The 16381-nt window shown below is 34.7% G+C and overlaps 1 protein-coding gene across 1 annotated transcript; it reads left to right on the forward strand.

The window, feature by feature from the left end:
- The first annotated feature begins 273 nt into the window (after positions 1–273).
- Positions 274–16381, forward strand: LOC145562419 (dynamin-2B-like). The gene is made up of 23 exons (XM_081622692.1): positions 274–419; positions 525–696; positions 2882–2932; positions 3039–3159; positions 3303–3395; positions 3698–3759; positions 3887–4004; positions 4100–4439; positions 4842–4989; positions 5132–5233; positions 5363–5482; positions 5755–5838; positions 5979–6106; positions 6783–6867; positions 7019–7166; positions 8476–8552; positions 9164–9220; positions 11013–11154; positions 11240–11388; positions 12022–12135; positions 12220–12287; positions 14499–14665; positions 15813–16381. The coding sequence occupies exons 2-23, from the start codon at positions 544–546 to the stop codon at positions 16031–16033; spliced, it is 2748 nt and encodes a 915-aa protein (XP_081478818.1). The 5' UTR covers positions 274–419; positions 525–543; the 3' UTR covers positions 16034–16381.

A 16381-nucleotide genomic window follows, 5' to 3' on the forward strand; every position in this document is an offset into this window, starting at 1 on the left:
TTTGAGGGGAAGGAGAGGAAAAAATCGGTGATAAAACAAATAACCCTTAAAATACAGGTGTTAATTAGAAAAAGTAGGTGATAAAACTAAAACAAATAAAAAATTGGTGATTATTAGTAAGACAAGAAAAATAGTTTGGGGTTATTTCAAAAAAAAAAAACCCTTAAAATACAAGTGTTATTTACACACGGCTAAGTTACCGAAACATAATTAGCAACCCTGTAAAATAAGATCTGCTCCGTCAGCAAGTTGGTGTTGTTGTTGGGTATATTTCATCATAATCACCGCACCTCAAAACTCTTCCATCCCCACCCCTTCAATCTGACTGAAAAACTTGAAAAAAGTTTGAAATTCCAAAACCCCCAATTTGAATTTTCTCTCTCTACCGATCTCCTCCTCCAAAATCAAATCTCCCCAGGGTTTCTCTCTCTCCTCTCATTTCTGGATCTACTCTTTTTCTTCGATCTCTTCCACTTTGCTTTTTTCTTAGATTCGATTTCATTTCATTTTGTTTTAATTTGAAGAGGAAAGAAAGAAACTCAAATGGAGGCGATCGAAGAATTGTCGCAGCTTTCTGATGCGATGCGTCAAGCAGCTTCTGTGCTTGCTGATGAAGATGTGGATGATACTTCTGCTTCGGCATCGTCGTCTCGTCGGAACTCTACTTTCCTCAATGTTGTTGCGCTTGGCAATGTCGTAAGTTGCTATTCAATTTCTTCGATTTGCTGCTTTTGGCCTCGCTTTTTACTTGCTAAATGCTTGAGATCTAGTTCTTGATTTGCCTTTGTGGATTCTGATATGAAAAAAGTGTGATTTTGATGAATTAACTGTCAGATTTTTGGATTTTTTGATGATATGATCTATGATGATGCTGACACTATGATTCGTGACTGAATGCAAGATTTGAGATAGTCTCGGTGTTTATTGCATTATGCAGATTGGTTAAGGATTAATTGGCTGTCTTACAATTGATAGAGAATCGTAGTTAGGCATTGCGTGCGTGCTTTATATCGTGTCGACTGCAAATCATTAGTAATGGATAGTAGGCGGCTTTATCGGCACTAGTGTTTATGATGCTACTTTTGTTAGCTTTACACGAGCTTCAGTTTAAAGTGATTCAGCTTATGATCAAAATTGCCTTCTCTTTTAATTCATCAGAGCACTCTCTATTCTCTATACTATAGAATTATAATGTGGTTTATGATTTTGTTTCTGAACCATGGATCCGCTCTGCTGCACTAACATAGGTGTCTATAATTTTGGCATTGGTTATAAATAGCTTTTTTTGTTTTAATTTTTGTTTAATCCTTTTTCCATTGTTTAGAGCTAGAAATAAGAGAAATATCTGATTTAGGATTTCATTTTTGAAATGGGTTTATGATGAAATGAGGTGGAAAAGGCACATGTATGTATGAGTTTTTTTCATGTACTACCTCCTTTTCATATTATGTGCAACATTTATTAAAAATGGATGTTAAACATTATGTGCAACAAATGCTTTCTTTTCTTTTAAAGTTGTCATTTCTCTCCATCCTTCTCCTCATCACATACATATATATCTTTCTCTCACCGTCTAACACTTGCAAACAAATTTTGCCTAGGAGTCAGTGTAAATGCCTTTGTTGCACATATGAAACAAAGGTATTTTTATTTTGGCAGTGTACAGAAGTATTTTAATATATTCATCTGGATCAGCCAGTAAATAAGATATTAATATTCCTCATAGAATGGATCATCTATGTTTCATCACTTAATTAATGTTGATTTGCCCCTTTTGGCGAATTCATATTCCTTCCCAAAGTTGATGGGCATTTCATGCTGATACGGCAGTAGATCATTGTAAGGACTATTTAATCCTCATTAAAGGGACAAAGAACATTTGGTTGAGTGGTAGGTAGAAATTGGTATTTGTATCTTCATGATGGTCTGACTGCATCGTTCAAACTCAGAAATTATTTGTAAAAATATAGATAATTGTAGCAAAGGTCTAATAAAAAGCGAGTGACTTAACATGTATAGTTGATTTTACATGATTATTTTGAAACACTGCATGCGTTTTATTTGAGGCATAATTAAACAATTTTATTGCTTCTAGCATTGAACGTGAACTTATGATATATGATGAAAATAAAAGAATCCATCACCTATTTGATTCGAATCACTAGCACTTGTTGCCTTAAGTTATTTATTTTGTTCAGTTGCACCACCATATTCTGGCTTCTACCACCTTATCACCTTATGTTATCACAAACTTTCACTAGTTCAGAATCATCTTCTTAGAACTCTATTAAAGTTTTTGCTTTTCACCTGCTTTAGTAGTTTTTTGATTCTACTCAAGCTGATGCCTCTATAAGGGTGACTTGTTACAATATTTGCTATTTTGGGTCTCATGTTTTTTGAGATTCTAGAATTTTAGGCATATAAGCCTTAGATGCTGCCCTTAACATTAATGACAACTCGTCTTGCTCAATGGATTTCAAAAAGACCTCAAATTTAGTGAGGACTGGAGTACCTTTGGACTTTAATTGAATGCTAATGACTCCTGTTAATTTTAAGTATTTTCCATTGAGTGTGAATGTTCCGGGAATGAGAAAATGAAATGAATGCGATAATTGAATTAGGAAACTCTGTATCAAGATTTCCATTTTATCTTTCTGCACTGTGTGATAGAATAAAAAACTATTATATTTTTTTTTTATTATTAATTACTTGTGAACCACCATATATTAGATGCTTTCTAATTATTTTTTGCCAAGATAACACATGATGATTTTGATGTTAGTATCTTGATGGTTAAATAGTTAAAGTTTGTTGCTGGTTTTTCCCTTTTCTTTTGGGGTGTTCATTGAGTACAGAGTTTTTTCTTTTTATAAATGTCCAGGGTGCAGGTAAATCAGCAGTCTTGAATAGTCTGATTGGGCATCCTGTTTTGGTAAGAAATTTCAGTAAGAAGTGATTTATTTATTTATTTTTCCGCTCAAAACTAAATGCATGTTTGTTGTATTTTTTTTAATCTTTATTTATTTATTTTTGGATAGCCAACTGGTGAAAATGGAGCTACACGGGCTCCCATAAGCATTGAATTAAATAGAGATGGTTCTTTAAGCAGCAAATCCATTGTTTTGCAAATTGACAATAAAACTCAGCAGGTGTCTGCAAGTAAGGCTACTCAACCAAATAAAACCTGATTGCTTACTCTAACTTATGGTTTTAGTATACAAGTCATAATAATAAACAAAATTCTTGCAATTAACCTTTTTTTTTTTTATTTTTTATTTTTTTACCATATTGGTTCTTAACAGGTGCTCTTAGGCATTCTCTTCAGGATAGGCTCAGCAAGGGCTCATCAGGAAAGACTCGTGATGAGATTTACTTGAAGCTGCGTACGAGTACAGGTTATGTTTACCTTTGGCCTCTTCTCCTGGTTGGTATCGAATGTAGGCTTCCAGCCTGGAATTGTTTTAGTATTTTAGTTTTCTGTTTCTTGGCTTTAGTCCTTGTCAAATTTGTGAAGGTGAACTTTATTCATGTGGTAATAGAGGCCCTAAATTATAATATATCCTTTGGGCCTATGTTGCAAGTTCAAGAGACTGGACTACTGAAGTACAGAGATAAGATAGTTTTGATGTCATGGAGATTGTCCTTTGGTTTTTTCTTGTTGGGCCTCTTTTTGACGATTTTGTATTTATTTGTTCAGCTCCACCTTTGAAATTGATTGATCTGCCTGGGTTGGATCAACGGATTGTGGACGATTCTATGGTGAGTAGTGTAATGTTTAAATTATGTGTTTGAGCCAATAATTAGTAGTACTATGCATCTTTTTCTAACTTGCTTGTTACTCTGTATTGGGTGAATGGCCTTAATCTCCTGATCTATCTTACATTAGGTCAGTGACTATGTGGCGCACAGCGACGCAATTTTGTTGGTGGTAATTCCTGCTTCTCAGGCACCAGAAGTATCTTCAGCAAGAGGTCTTAGACTTGCCAAGGAGCATGATGCAGAAGGCAAGTTTGAGAATAGTGCTGCATTAGACACTTGCCTTTTGTGTTGGTCTTTCCTTGTTATATAGCTCAGTCTTTCAAATTTTAATTGATTGTAGGAACGAGAACTATTGGTGTAATCAGCAAAATAGATCAAGCTGCCTCAGAGCCTAAAGCCCTTGCTGCTGTCCAGGCCTTGTTGTCAGGTCAGGGACCAAGAAGCACCGCTGATATGCCATGGGTTGCTTTAATTGGTCAGTCAGTGTCAATAGCTACTGCTTCTGGAACTGCTGGGTCCGAGAACTCCTTAGAAACTGCTTGGCGAGCTGAAACTGAGAGCCTCAAGTCTATCTTAACCGGGGCTCCCCAAGGCAAGCTTGGTAGAATAGCTTTGGTAGAATCTTTGGCTGCACAAATACGCAACCGTATGAAAGTCAGGCTTCCTAGTATTCTTTCTGGGTAAACTCTTTCAGCCATTGCTTATGGTCCTCTTTGTTAAGGAAACAAACTAGTTTCTTAATTTTCCAATACTAAGGGATCAGTTAAGTATAAAACATCCAAAACAGAAAGTGAGTACAATATTTAGGAACTGAGGAAGTAAGTAAATAGTTAAGTAGTTACAAAAAGGTGCTTTACCTCCTGAAAGTTGGCCTTTGTATGAGGGTAAAAAGCTAAGGACTGTAGGCAGTTTTTTGTTGAATAATTTAGAAAGTTGATTATAGTGAGTACAAAGAGCAGTAAGTTATCAAAAAGTGCTCTTTAGAGCCGACTAGCAGTGGAGCGGTTCCATGCCTTAATTGACCCATTATTGTGTTTATTATTATCTACTTATTTATTATTGTGGTTTATTAAATTTTATAGACTTCAAGGCAAGTCCCAGATAGTTCAGGATGAACTAGTGAAACTTGGTGAGTCAATGGTTTCTAGCCCTGAAGGTACGAGAGCTTTGGCACTGGAACTTTGTCGTGAATTTGAAGAAAAATTTTTGAGGCATGTCACTGGTGGTGAGGTATAATATAATTTTCATTTTGCTGGAGTCAATTGTGTTGCATGGCATCACCTCCCTTGGTATTTGATGTGTTGACACAATTTCTGACATAAATATTTGTTAGAGCTGCCTTCTAATTCAAACTGCGTTGTTACGTTCTTAGGGCAATGGGTGGAAGATTGTTGCCAGTTTCGAGGGAAATTTTCCTAACAGGATAAAGCAGCTTCCGTTGGAACGACACTTTGATATTAACAATGTCAAAAGGGTATTGCCCTTCACTTGAATTTGGTTTACCAGAAAAAAGAGAAAAAAAAAAATCTTTTAGTGTTTTAATATTGTGTAGAATTTAGATATATACTAATTTGTTTTCCTTCTATTATTTCTGTTCTATCAGATTGTTCTAGAAGCAGATGGTTACCAACCCTATCTTATATCTCCTGAAAAGGGGCTGAGATCTTTGATAAAGAGTGTCCTTGAAATGGCTAAAGAACCATCACGGCTTTGTGTTGATGAGGTGAACATGCTCATGAATATTATGTATTGCATATACCTTGTTTACTTCAATTTGTTTAGGATTCACTTTAGTTTGGCTTTCTATGTGAATTGTCATGCAATAATTTGCCGCCCCCCGCGGGTTATGAATTTGCAATAACCTCATCCGTTTATGTCCGTCCTTCACTTAATTAACTGATTATTACTAGTTCGCCATCAGTTGGGTATGCCAAATTTCTTTCACTTTCAACCTATCCATTCTGTTTATTGATTCATTGGTAATATTATTAAAAGGTGCATCATGTACTGGTGGATATTGTTTCTCAATCTGCAAATGCCACACCGGGTCTTGGAAGGTACCCACCATTTAAAAGAGAGGTAATGTGTGCCTTTGTATTTTTATTATAATCTGGATTTTTAGACATTTCTAAATTATGTGGAAAATATAATGGGTGTTAACAATTTTAGAAGTTACAGGAATTGCCTCACACTTTCTCATTTTAATAATTTTGGAACAGGTAATCGCAATTGCAAGCTCTGCACTTGATGTGTTTAAAGGCAAAGCAAAGCAAATGGTAGTTGACCTAGTAGATATGGAGCGTGCCTTTGTTCCACCACAACACTTTATTCGTTTGGTGCAGAGACGGTATGTTCATGACATCAATATCAGTTTCATTCTAATGACTGTCTAAACATAATGTTGAGAAAAGTGTCTGGGCAATAAAGGCCCACTTCTTGATATGGAGGTTGGGAGGAAGGGGAAGTAAGGGGAGAAAGCACTGAAATACAACCCTTGGATGAGATAGCTTGGCTGTATATTGTTATTTCATTGCTAGGCTCTATAGGCTATAGCTATGGGCACAAACTATGAGAACAAATGATCAGTGTTGAATCCTTTATTTTTTTTATTTTCTTTGATTTTACAAATTGTGTGGTATGACTCATATGCATGGTTTTGAAAGAGAACTTCAAGCTATGATATGACCATCTTTATTTGACCAAGTGCTAAGACCTTTAATGCCCCATCACTACCTTCACTATTGAATTTCTCTTGAAGCCATCAAATTGTATAGGGTCTATAGATTAGCCACTAGTTAATCACTGTTTGTATGGGTGGATAGCTTTTAGCTGATAAGTGATTTGCTCTGTACCCTATCCAGATGTTACTGTCATAACCATTTACATGAATTCAGGCTAATATTTACTAATGACCTTATTATAATTTGAATGTAGTTCTGGTCACTAAAGTTAAGCTGATATTTGCATCCACGCATTTTAGTCTACCCTGACCCATTATTTCTTTGATTCTTTTGAGCTGCTAGGATGGAGAGGCAAAGACGTGAAGAGGAGGTAAAGAGCAGATCTTCCAAGAAAGGGTCGGAAGCAGAGCAATCAATGTTGAATAGGGTAGGAACTCTATCTGGTTTGATTTTTTGTTTTGTTTTGTGTTTTATTTATTTATTTTTAAATTTTCATGATGTTTGAGCACAGATACATGTTTTGTTAATTTTAGTGTGCCAATTTTTGCCTTAACATTCTGAAGTCTTTTCTTATTTAGGCAACAAGTCCTCAGACAAGCAGCCAACAAAGTGGGAACTCTAAATCAATGAAGGATTCAAAATCTGATAAAGAGAAAGACAAAGACAAAGAGGTACAAGAGGGTTCTGGTGTGAAGACTGCTGGGCCCGAGGGAGAGATAACTGCAGGTTTCCCCGACATTTATTTTTGAATAAACTTGATTAGCATGAGTTCTTGGGGTGTTCAGTGCACCTTATATTTGTTGAACTGATATAATTTATACTGAACTGAAATTATTTTTGCTTTACTTAAATTATTCTTACAGAACTGAAATTAATTTTTATTGAACTGAAATTATTTTTGTTGAAATGAAATTATATTTTTTAGATTCTCTATTATATTTCTTCTTTAAAGTTAATGATTTTTATTGAATTGAACTTAATTTTACCTGATATTATTGTTACTGAATATTATTTTGTAAGATTAAATGAACATGGCCTAAGTTTAAAGAATATTAAAGAATGGTACTAGTAGTGTTTAGGGTTTAGGGTAATAACTAAGAAGCAATTGTTTGAGATTAGGAGGTTGGAGTTGGAAAAAGTTGATAGTACTTGGGGGAAAGCAATGAGTTGTTAATGGAGGTGTATGGGTGGTTTTGGTGCTTATTTTAGGATTTGATAGATGTGCAGAGAGGCAAGGCAGAAGGAGAAGGTGGAGGCTGAGGGGATGATATTTGTTTTGAATTTTGATGTTTCACAAATGTGGTTGGGTGGCAGGGTTGGACAGATGTGTTAGGTGGAGGGCAATTTGGTTCCTTGCATATACTATTTGTTCAAAGGCCTCTAGAGAATAACTTAATTTTGCAAAATACAAATTAATAAATAAAACAGTGTAAGAGGATAGCAAAGTTTATTCTATGTTTGGTTATGTTTAGTTCTGCTTATATAAGCTATTTATGCTTATTTTCATTAATCATTGGGTCAGATCAGACCTAACTCTTTTAATTTGTGTTTACTTATTGCTAAATATCTTTTATTCCATGAATAAAAAAAATTGGAAGGTACACCATACATGTGAATACAAGTTTAGACATCTTATTTGACAATATTTTATTTTAAAAATTAGTTTACATCATGCTCAAACTCAAAGTTTAGTCAAATCTGGAAAGTAGATCGTGGCAGAAAAATTCAGATCATGATCACTGAACATAGCCTTTGGCCAATCTAATAGTTGAGTGCTTGGAAGATAAAGACATGTTGGATCAAGTTAGACACTTTTGGGGGATAAAGAAAAGAAATTCTAAGAATAAGTTCTCTTTTTAAAAAATTAAAACCTTTCTTGAATGCCATACCATTTATACCATTGATCATTAAGAAATTGCGACAACTTCAATAGTTGAATTGTCTTACATGATCATGATACTGTACCCATAGCATGGATGCACTTTATAATGCTTTGGATCATATAATGTGGTACTTAAATTTAATTGTAATTCAGGTTTCTTATTGAAGAAGAGCGCAAAGACTAACAGTTGGAGTAGACGATGGTTTGTGTTGAATGAAAAAACTAAAAAGGTTGGTATATCCTTAACTTCTGTCTTTGTTGCTGTAGTGGTCTCTTGTGCAAAGATTTGGTGGTGCTTTGAAAGTTTTTGTTGGCTGAGTTAGTGTTGTTTTATTAAATCTTTGCTCCTAGTTACTTTCTACGTTTTTTTGGCTGAGTAATTAACCTTTCTCTAACTTATAAGCAAAAATAGCGTTTTTTTTTTTTTTTTTTCATGGAAATAATCCTTTCTATATTTAAAGTAACCTTGTGATGCTAAATGTAATTTGGTTTTCCAGTTCTGGCAAATATTTAATGTACTTTATATTTGTATCTGAAGTAGCTCTTTTCTAGCTTATAGGAAAATGTAACATCTTTTGTTTTCATTTAATGTGACCGTATTTCTGTTTAAAGCGCCCATTTTCTGGGGTATAAATATTAACATATATTTCCATAAATGTAATTCATTGTAAGTTGGAATTTATCTTTTATTCAGTATATGTGATCTTGTTTACAGCTTTTAGTAGTAGGATAATTTTGGTGAATCTTGAGTGTTGAGTCTTGATTGCATACATAGGCACACTAAAGTAAAATGTAAATTCAATGAATGGGCTGATTGATATTTTATGTCTATTTCTTGCAGCTTGGATACACAAAGAAACAAGAAGAAAGACATTTTCGTGGTGTGATCACTTTGGAGGTAAAAGAAGCACTGATACGATTATTATGAACTGTTAGTATTTTTTGTACTTTTGGCTAGGAATCTGCTGTTGAATTTTTGTGGTAGTCTCCGGGCTATTTTTTTTGCCTAATAGCTCCTGCATGGAAAGTCTTAAACATTTAAAGGCCTTAGAAATGATTATATATACTGAATGCCATAGTTTCATGTCATATCTTTTCGTGGATGTTAGGTTTATCCTTGGGTAATATGTATAGGATCAGGCACTACACTCATGGTTTGAGATAAGTCATACTTAATAGAATTTGCTGCTGACTTTATATATTTATATATTTATATATAAAAATGTATCACCACCAAAATGCTCCAAACTGTTAAACTCACCGCCAAAAGCATTGGAAAGGTTTTAAGTAACTTTTTAAAAGCCATCAACATTAGAACATAGTACATTGTCTTTCCTTAAAGACTCAACTAAAAGTCATAATTTGTAGAATATACAATTTTTTGGCTATGGCGGTTGTTGTTGCAACAATAGTTGTTGATGGGTGAAAGGGGTTGATGTGGGAGGGTAGTGGAATTCAAAGGTAGCTAATTTACATAGGTTTAGTTACATAACTTAGGTTGAGACATTTAGTGTTGGAAATGAAGGCAATATGGCACTATTATTGAAAGCATAAAAAACTGTGCAAACAATGTTTTAATTTAAAAATTAATTCATCACCCTATAGGGTTTTGAACCCAATACTTAGAGGATTTTGAGAGTGGGGCATCTAGGCAACATAATTGAAAAAATATTGAACCAAACACATGGTATGGGTAATCGGGTATAGAAGAATCCAAACCTATATTAAAGATATAAAGTCATTAAGGGGTGTTTGGTTCACATAAATAACTTACGAGCTTCATATGGCTAAATCCCATACCTAGCGTTTGCCTAAAAAAATTTCAATTTCTAAACTCATACTTCAAACCCACAAGGTATGGGGTTTTAAGGTGGAGTTGGATATGCTCACACCAAATATTCTAGATATCCAATATAACTAAATGTTATAGATCTGTGCTTATGATCTTGTTTGGCTTTCAATGTATGAAATTGATGTATTATATCAAGATGCAAACTGTTTTTTCTATATAAAATAATAAGGATAATAAAAGAATTAAAAGTAAAGACAATAACCACGATGAGGGTGAGTTAAAGTACTACTAGAAACTAGAATCAAGACACCTTCATAAATGGAGGTAATAAGATGTCTGAAATGCATTGACGCTGCTACTAACGCTTTCTAGAGCACCCACATCTACCAAACAAACAGGCCAAAAGGCTGCAATTACTATATATATAATAAAATGCAAAGAAAGAAGGAAAATAATAGCTTTCAAATTAGAGGGTACATTAAGCTTCAATTAAATTGGCTTGAGTAATTTCATTAGAAGATGTAGAGACCATCACTAAGCAATTTTGTTTCCAAGAGGAGCTTCTAACTGGAACACTTGCAACAAGAAAGACATGAAAATTCCAAGTGTAATTATAAAACTTCTCAAATTGACTTAAAGGGTTTAATTTATCAAAATTATTCAAACAAATTACTAGCAAAAATTGTAGTTAAGTGCAAATAAAAAGCTATAGCTGCCACATTATTTAATTAATGTTTTACAAAAAATGCAAAGATGAGATACAATCTTCTTTCTCACATGACAACATACTGTTAAATCTAGAATGTGTCTACTTAATATCATGTTAGCCAGCAGAATTACATTTGCTTGATCTCTTGCCACCAGCCCATCAAATGATAAATTGCTAATGACTTTTCAGGAGTGTCAAATTGAAGAAATTTCTGACGAGGAAGATGCACCCCCAAAAAGTTCTAAGGATAAAAAGTCAAATGGTCCAGATAAAGGTCCCAGCCTAACATTCAAGTTGACGAGCAAAGTACCATACAAGACTGTTCTTAAAGGTTTGGAAAGCATAGTATGTTTGTTTTCAAATATGGTTCATCGATCAAGTTTGGCTCTATAAGAATCTGTTCCTTTGCTGTGCAGCACATAGTGCTGTGTTGTTGAAAGCGGAGAGTGTGGCTGATAAGGTTGAGTGGTTGAACAAGTTGAAGAATATTGCAGTACTTAAAAGTGGTCAAGGAATGGGTGAACCTGGACTACAGATGCGTCAAAGTCATTCTGATGGTTCCCTAGTAAGTTTCACTCTCCATTTTATCTTCCTTTTCTTATATTGTTTATCTGGACTGTGTGGGTGGGGGGGGGGGGGGGGGGTAGGGTTGTTTTGCATTTTACAAGCTGGTGGTTTAACTTTTATTTCACTGGAAATCCTTGCAAATCATATGTTCAGAAAATTTGACACTTGTTAGAGCTTTAGGTTTTGTTAGGCTGCCTTATCCTTTTTATGAATCATTGTATTGTAAATAAAGGAATCGCTACTATTCACCTAAGAAAGTGACCATCAGTGTACTTATGAACTATGCTGGGATAGAGGGAAGTAAAAAGGGTAATTCAAAATCAGAAGGATTTGTTGTGAAGAAGCTTATTCATCTCTGGGTAGTTGTATTGAAGAAGCTTTTAAGCCTTACTCAGTAAGGTGACATTATTCACCCTATTTCTCTTGTTTACGCGTGACGGAGCTGTGATACTTCATGATAAACAGTGACAGAATGAGTGAGATGTGTATGCAACTTGGGATTCTCCCCCATTTTCCTTGGATTATCTAGCCATTCGCGCTATGAGTAGTTTTAAGAAAAATATTACAGTTTTTGGCTGCTTGCTGCAGTAATTGGATTGTATAAACTTTGCTAATTAATACAATGGTTTAGGATACAATGGCAAGAAGACCTGCAGACCCTGAAGAGGAGCTTCGCTGGATGTCTCAGGAAGTGCGTGGATATGTCGAAGCTGTTCTAAACAGCCTTGCTGCAAATGTGCCAAAAGTCAGAATTCATCCCTCGTTTTCACTTAACTTCCACCCTGACATGTTTTCATCCCCTCTTATTGACTTTTTGGCTATTGAACAGGCTGTTGTTCTTTGCCAAGTGGAGAAAGCCAAAGAGGACATGCTTAATCAATTGTATAGTTCCATAAGGTTAGGCCTACTTCGTGGTTTCTTATATACATCCTCTGGTTTTTATTTATTTATTTATTACTTGCTACACTTCTCATTTCGTGTTTGCCAATGCCTAATTTCAATCACTAATATATCTAATTACCAATACGTAAATATTATAAAATTTTGATATTATTAAAGTATGAATTGAGATGAATCAAACAAGATCCCACATGACTATATTTTTTCTTAACTACTTCCTTCATTCTTTTTAGTTGCACCACTTTCCTAAAATAGAAGTTTCAAATTAGCTGCATCACTTTTCTTTTTAGTCAATAAACACACACTCTCTCTCTCTCCCATCGCATGGGTTCATTCTTTTTATTCTCTCTCTCTCTCCAATAATTTCCAAGGAGTCCGCAATCTGCAAAGTGATGTAGCTTAAAAAAAAAAACAGAGGAGGTATAAATTATCAAAGCTAGTCAAAGTGGGATATATGAACAGTGTGAAAGTAAAACTATTGGAAGTATAAAAAAAAAGGGGAAAAATAAAGATGTAATATTTTGCCTTTAGTGGTTATTAAAAACTAAATAATCTGACTTGTGATTTCTGTTAAGTGATAGCTGTTGAAAATTTTACTTGAGTATAAATTGGAGATGATTAAATGAAGATGTGTGAGCATTTCTATTAATGGCTAAGATACCCGACTTTATTTGAGACCCAAATAAAGGATGGTTAAGTATACCAAAGATTTATTAATGGCTAAGATACCTGGCTGTAAGGCTTATTCTTGTCGGATTGGTAGAAATCTCAAACTCCTTCCGTCTCAAAATGTTACTACTTTCACGGTGATCGTCTCCGGAAAAAAATTCTAAATAAGAACCTTCTTTTTTTTTTTAATAGATAGTGGAGTATGAATTGTAATATAACCTGGAAAATAAAGACAATGTAGTGGATCAGCTCTGACTGGGTATGAATTTCGTATTATGGTGGACAATGGTGACATTTTTTAGAGGATTCTTGTGCTCTTAAAGAATATTAATGCCCATCTAATAGATGTTCTCTAGACTACTACGATGGAACAGTTGGTTGCTTAGGTATATAGGTTCTGTGGAGCCTGGGCATCATGATAATGTACGATGACCAGATACTGTCATAAAAGATGTAACCTTGAATTAGGATTTGGAATATAACAGGACACACTTGTTTTTATTTTTATTTATTTTATTTTTTGTTTTTTTTTTTTATTTATTTTTTTTTTAATTGGGCCTGAATTCATTTTTTTACGTGAAAATACAAGTGTGTATGTTCAATTCTATTAAAGTTAGGGTTGTTTTTACAAACTTGTCATTTTTTAAAAATTTCTTGTAGTTTGAATTATCGCTAAAGAATTATAATGTTTTTATTTTTAGGAAAATTTATTTAGAAGGGACATATATGTTTACTATTTTGTCTGGAAGGATCTTATATGTTTAAAGTGGTCTAAAAGGACCTTTTAAGTTGATTGTGTTGTTTGGGGGGACCTTGAGGCCGGAATCCAACAATAATTGAATTTTTTTTCCGACATTGACCTCTCATGTGACTTTAAAAAATGACCCTATTTTCTTTCCATGATTTCCCCCAAATTCCCTTATTATGATTTCTGTCATTTGGGGATTAAAAGAGAGGAGGAATTGGAGGGAAATCGTGGAAAAAAAATAAAAGGGGATCATTTTTTAAGGTCACGTGAGAGGTTCACGTCGGAGAAAAAAGTTAATTATTGTCGGATTCCGACCTCAAGGACCCCCAAACAACAAAACTTGTAAGGTCCTTCCAGACAAAATCGTGAACATATATGTGCCTTCCGGACAAATTTTCCTTATTTTTATAAAACAATGATTGACTTACGAGAGAATTAGTGGACCATAGGTCCCTTTGTTGATCTTTTGGGTAAGAAAGATAAGTTGTTTTGAGACATGCATACTATTATAAGTGGACCTATGTTTAGAGAAATGAGTATGATGATAACTTTTTTGTGCCATAAAAGAAAGGAATAAAGAAAAAATAACAAAAATGGGAAGTAGAAAAAATGAATAAATGAATGTTCAGCAAATTTGGATGGTTAGTGCTAAAATTTATATTCATACGTTCTTTCTCATTTATCTCTCATTAAATCGCTGTGTATGTTTGTTTGCGGTTATATCTATTATTGACCTTCCTCATATTCTTTATATCTTTTATGGGTTTGTATTAAAAATGCTCTACTCGCAGTGGCCAGAGCTCTGCAAAGATTGAAGAACTCCTTCAAGAAGACCAAAATGTGAAGCGTAAAAGAGAACGTTACACAAAGCAGTCAACTATTCTATCAAAACTTGTGAGGCAACTAAGCATCCATGATAACCGGTCAGATGGGTGGTCTGATGGTGGTAGTGGTGCAGGTAATTCATGAGTTTCTTTTATGATAGTATATTAGTTTCCAACATACTGCATCCTCTTTCCTATAATCCTGTCTGTTGGAAACTTGGGAAGCTCAAAAAACCAAATCAATGAGCTGTTCTACACTCTAATTACTTGCAAGCATGCCAAATATGTATATCAGGAAGCTATTAAAAATCACACCAATGAGGTATTCTATAGTCTAATTACAACTAAATATGGATTGAAAATTGTATCTTGAACTTTTACTTCCTTACATAATTTAGAAAATTTCCAAAATTGTGATAAACCCATATGTGAAATCATAATGGGTTGGGTACTTGGGTTAGGTGTGGATACCTCCCCCACCTGCCCTAATTTTGGGTAAGTGGATGGTGGGGTGGTGGATAGCGCTTGTGCCATACCCAACCTGGCCCATACCATACACACTTTTATATTAGATTCCATTTTGCAAGTACTTGTAGTGATAATCAGATCTATGTTTGTATTGAAAGTCCCATGGCGAAGATCTTAAAATGTTTTACACAAAACTTGCATTGTCATAGAATAATCAATTATCGAGCCCCTTTTAATCAAACCAAAATAAACTTCCCCATACCTGAAGTATAATTACTCTTTACCTGAACTGAAATTGATCTTCTAAACCAAACTGATCCTAAAGTTTTGTTTTGATGAATAATTTTTGTTTTGAAGTATAATTATTGGTTTTGACGAATAATTAGTTCATCTGACTTCACCGAAGTTGACCTGAATCAAACTAACTCATCAATTATCGATTAAGATCCAACTCAACTTGATTTGAGAAATCCGTTTTTCCACGCTCAATTTGAATGGTTTTGCAGTTGCAAACTTTTCTATTAGGCGTATCTGCGTGTACTGTGATATAATCTGAAACATGTTTGTGGGAAGGTTCTAACTCAACTGTCCCATACTGTTATGGTTAAATTTGATTGCACAACCTTGGAAAACTTCGTCATTATTGGATTGTGCATTTTGCCTGTCACAGCCCCCATGACATGTTATGTCATGCTTCCAGCGTACTAATTTGCTCTTTAGTTTCTTGAACATTTGTTATTGTGATAAATTGTTGCACGTTGCCTTCAGGCTTTAAGAATACGTCACTCAAGTTTTTGTTTTACAATTCTGCAGAAAGCAGCCCCAGAACAGGGGGATCAGGGGCTGGGGAAGATTGGAGAAGTGCATTTGATGCTGCTGCTAATGGACCGACAGATTTCTCTAGGACACACAGTCGGCGGTACAGTGATCCAGCCCAAAATGGTGATCTAAATGGCGGATCTGGCTCAAGCTCAAACAGTCGTCGCACACCAACACGATTGCCCCCTGCCCCACCTTCATCTGGGAGATACTAGATGTATGGACATGAAAGTAGACGGAGTTTGTGATGACTAATATTATGATTCGTGTAATTCTTGTTGGGGTGGGTGTTTTTATCTTGCTCCCTGATGTTGAGCATTTCTTCTGCTCTCCTTACATGTTATAATAGTTTTGTAGATTGGGAGAAAAAAGAATAGGTGATTCATGTAGATAGATATTGGGCGGTGCTCCTTTTTATCATTGATGACTGAATTTTGAGATGTATTAAATTTTCCTTCCTTCCCTTTTCTTGGTGAAATGACGTCTTTGTACGATGATTGTAAGCTTCTTTGCGCGAGATTTAAGAAATTACAATTATAACAATTTCTTCATTCTAAATTGTC

The sequence above is a fragment of the Chenopodium album genome, chromosome 10 (assembly GCF_948465745.1).
Source record: "Chenopodium album chromosome 10, dcCheAlbu1.1, whole genome shotgun sequence".
Lineage (NCBI taxonomy): Eukaryota > Viridiplantae > Streptophyta > Magnoliopsida > Caryophyllales > Amaranthaceae > Chenopodium > Chenopodium album.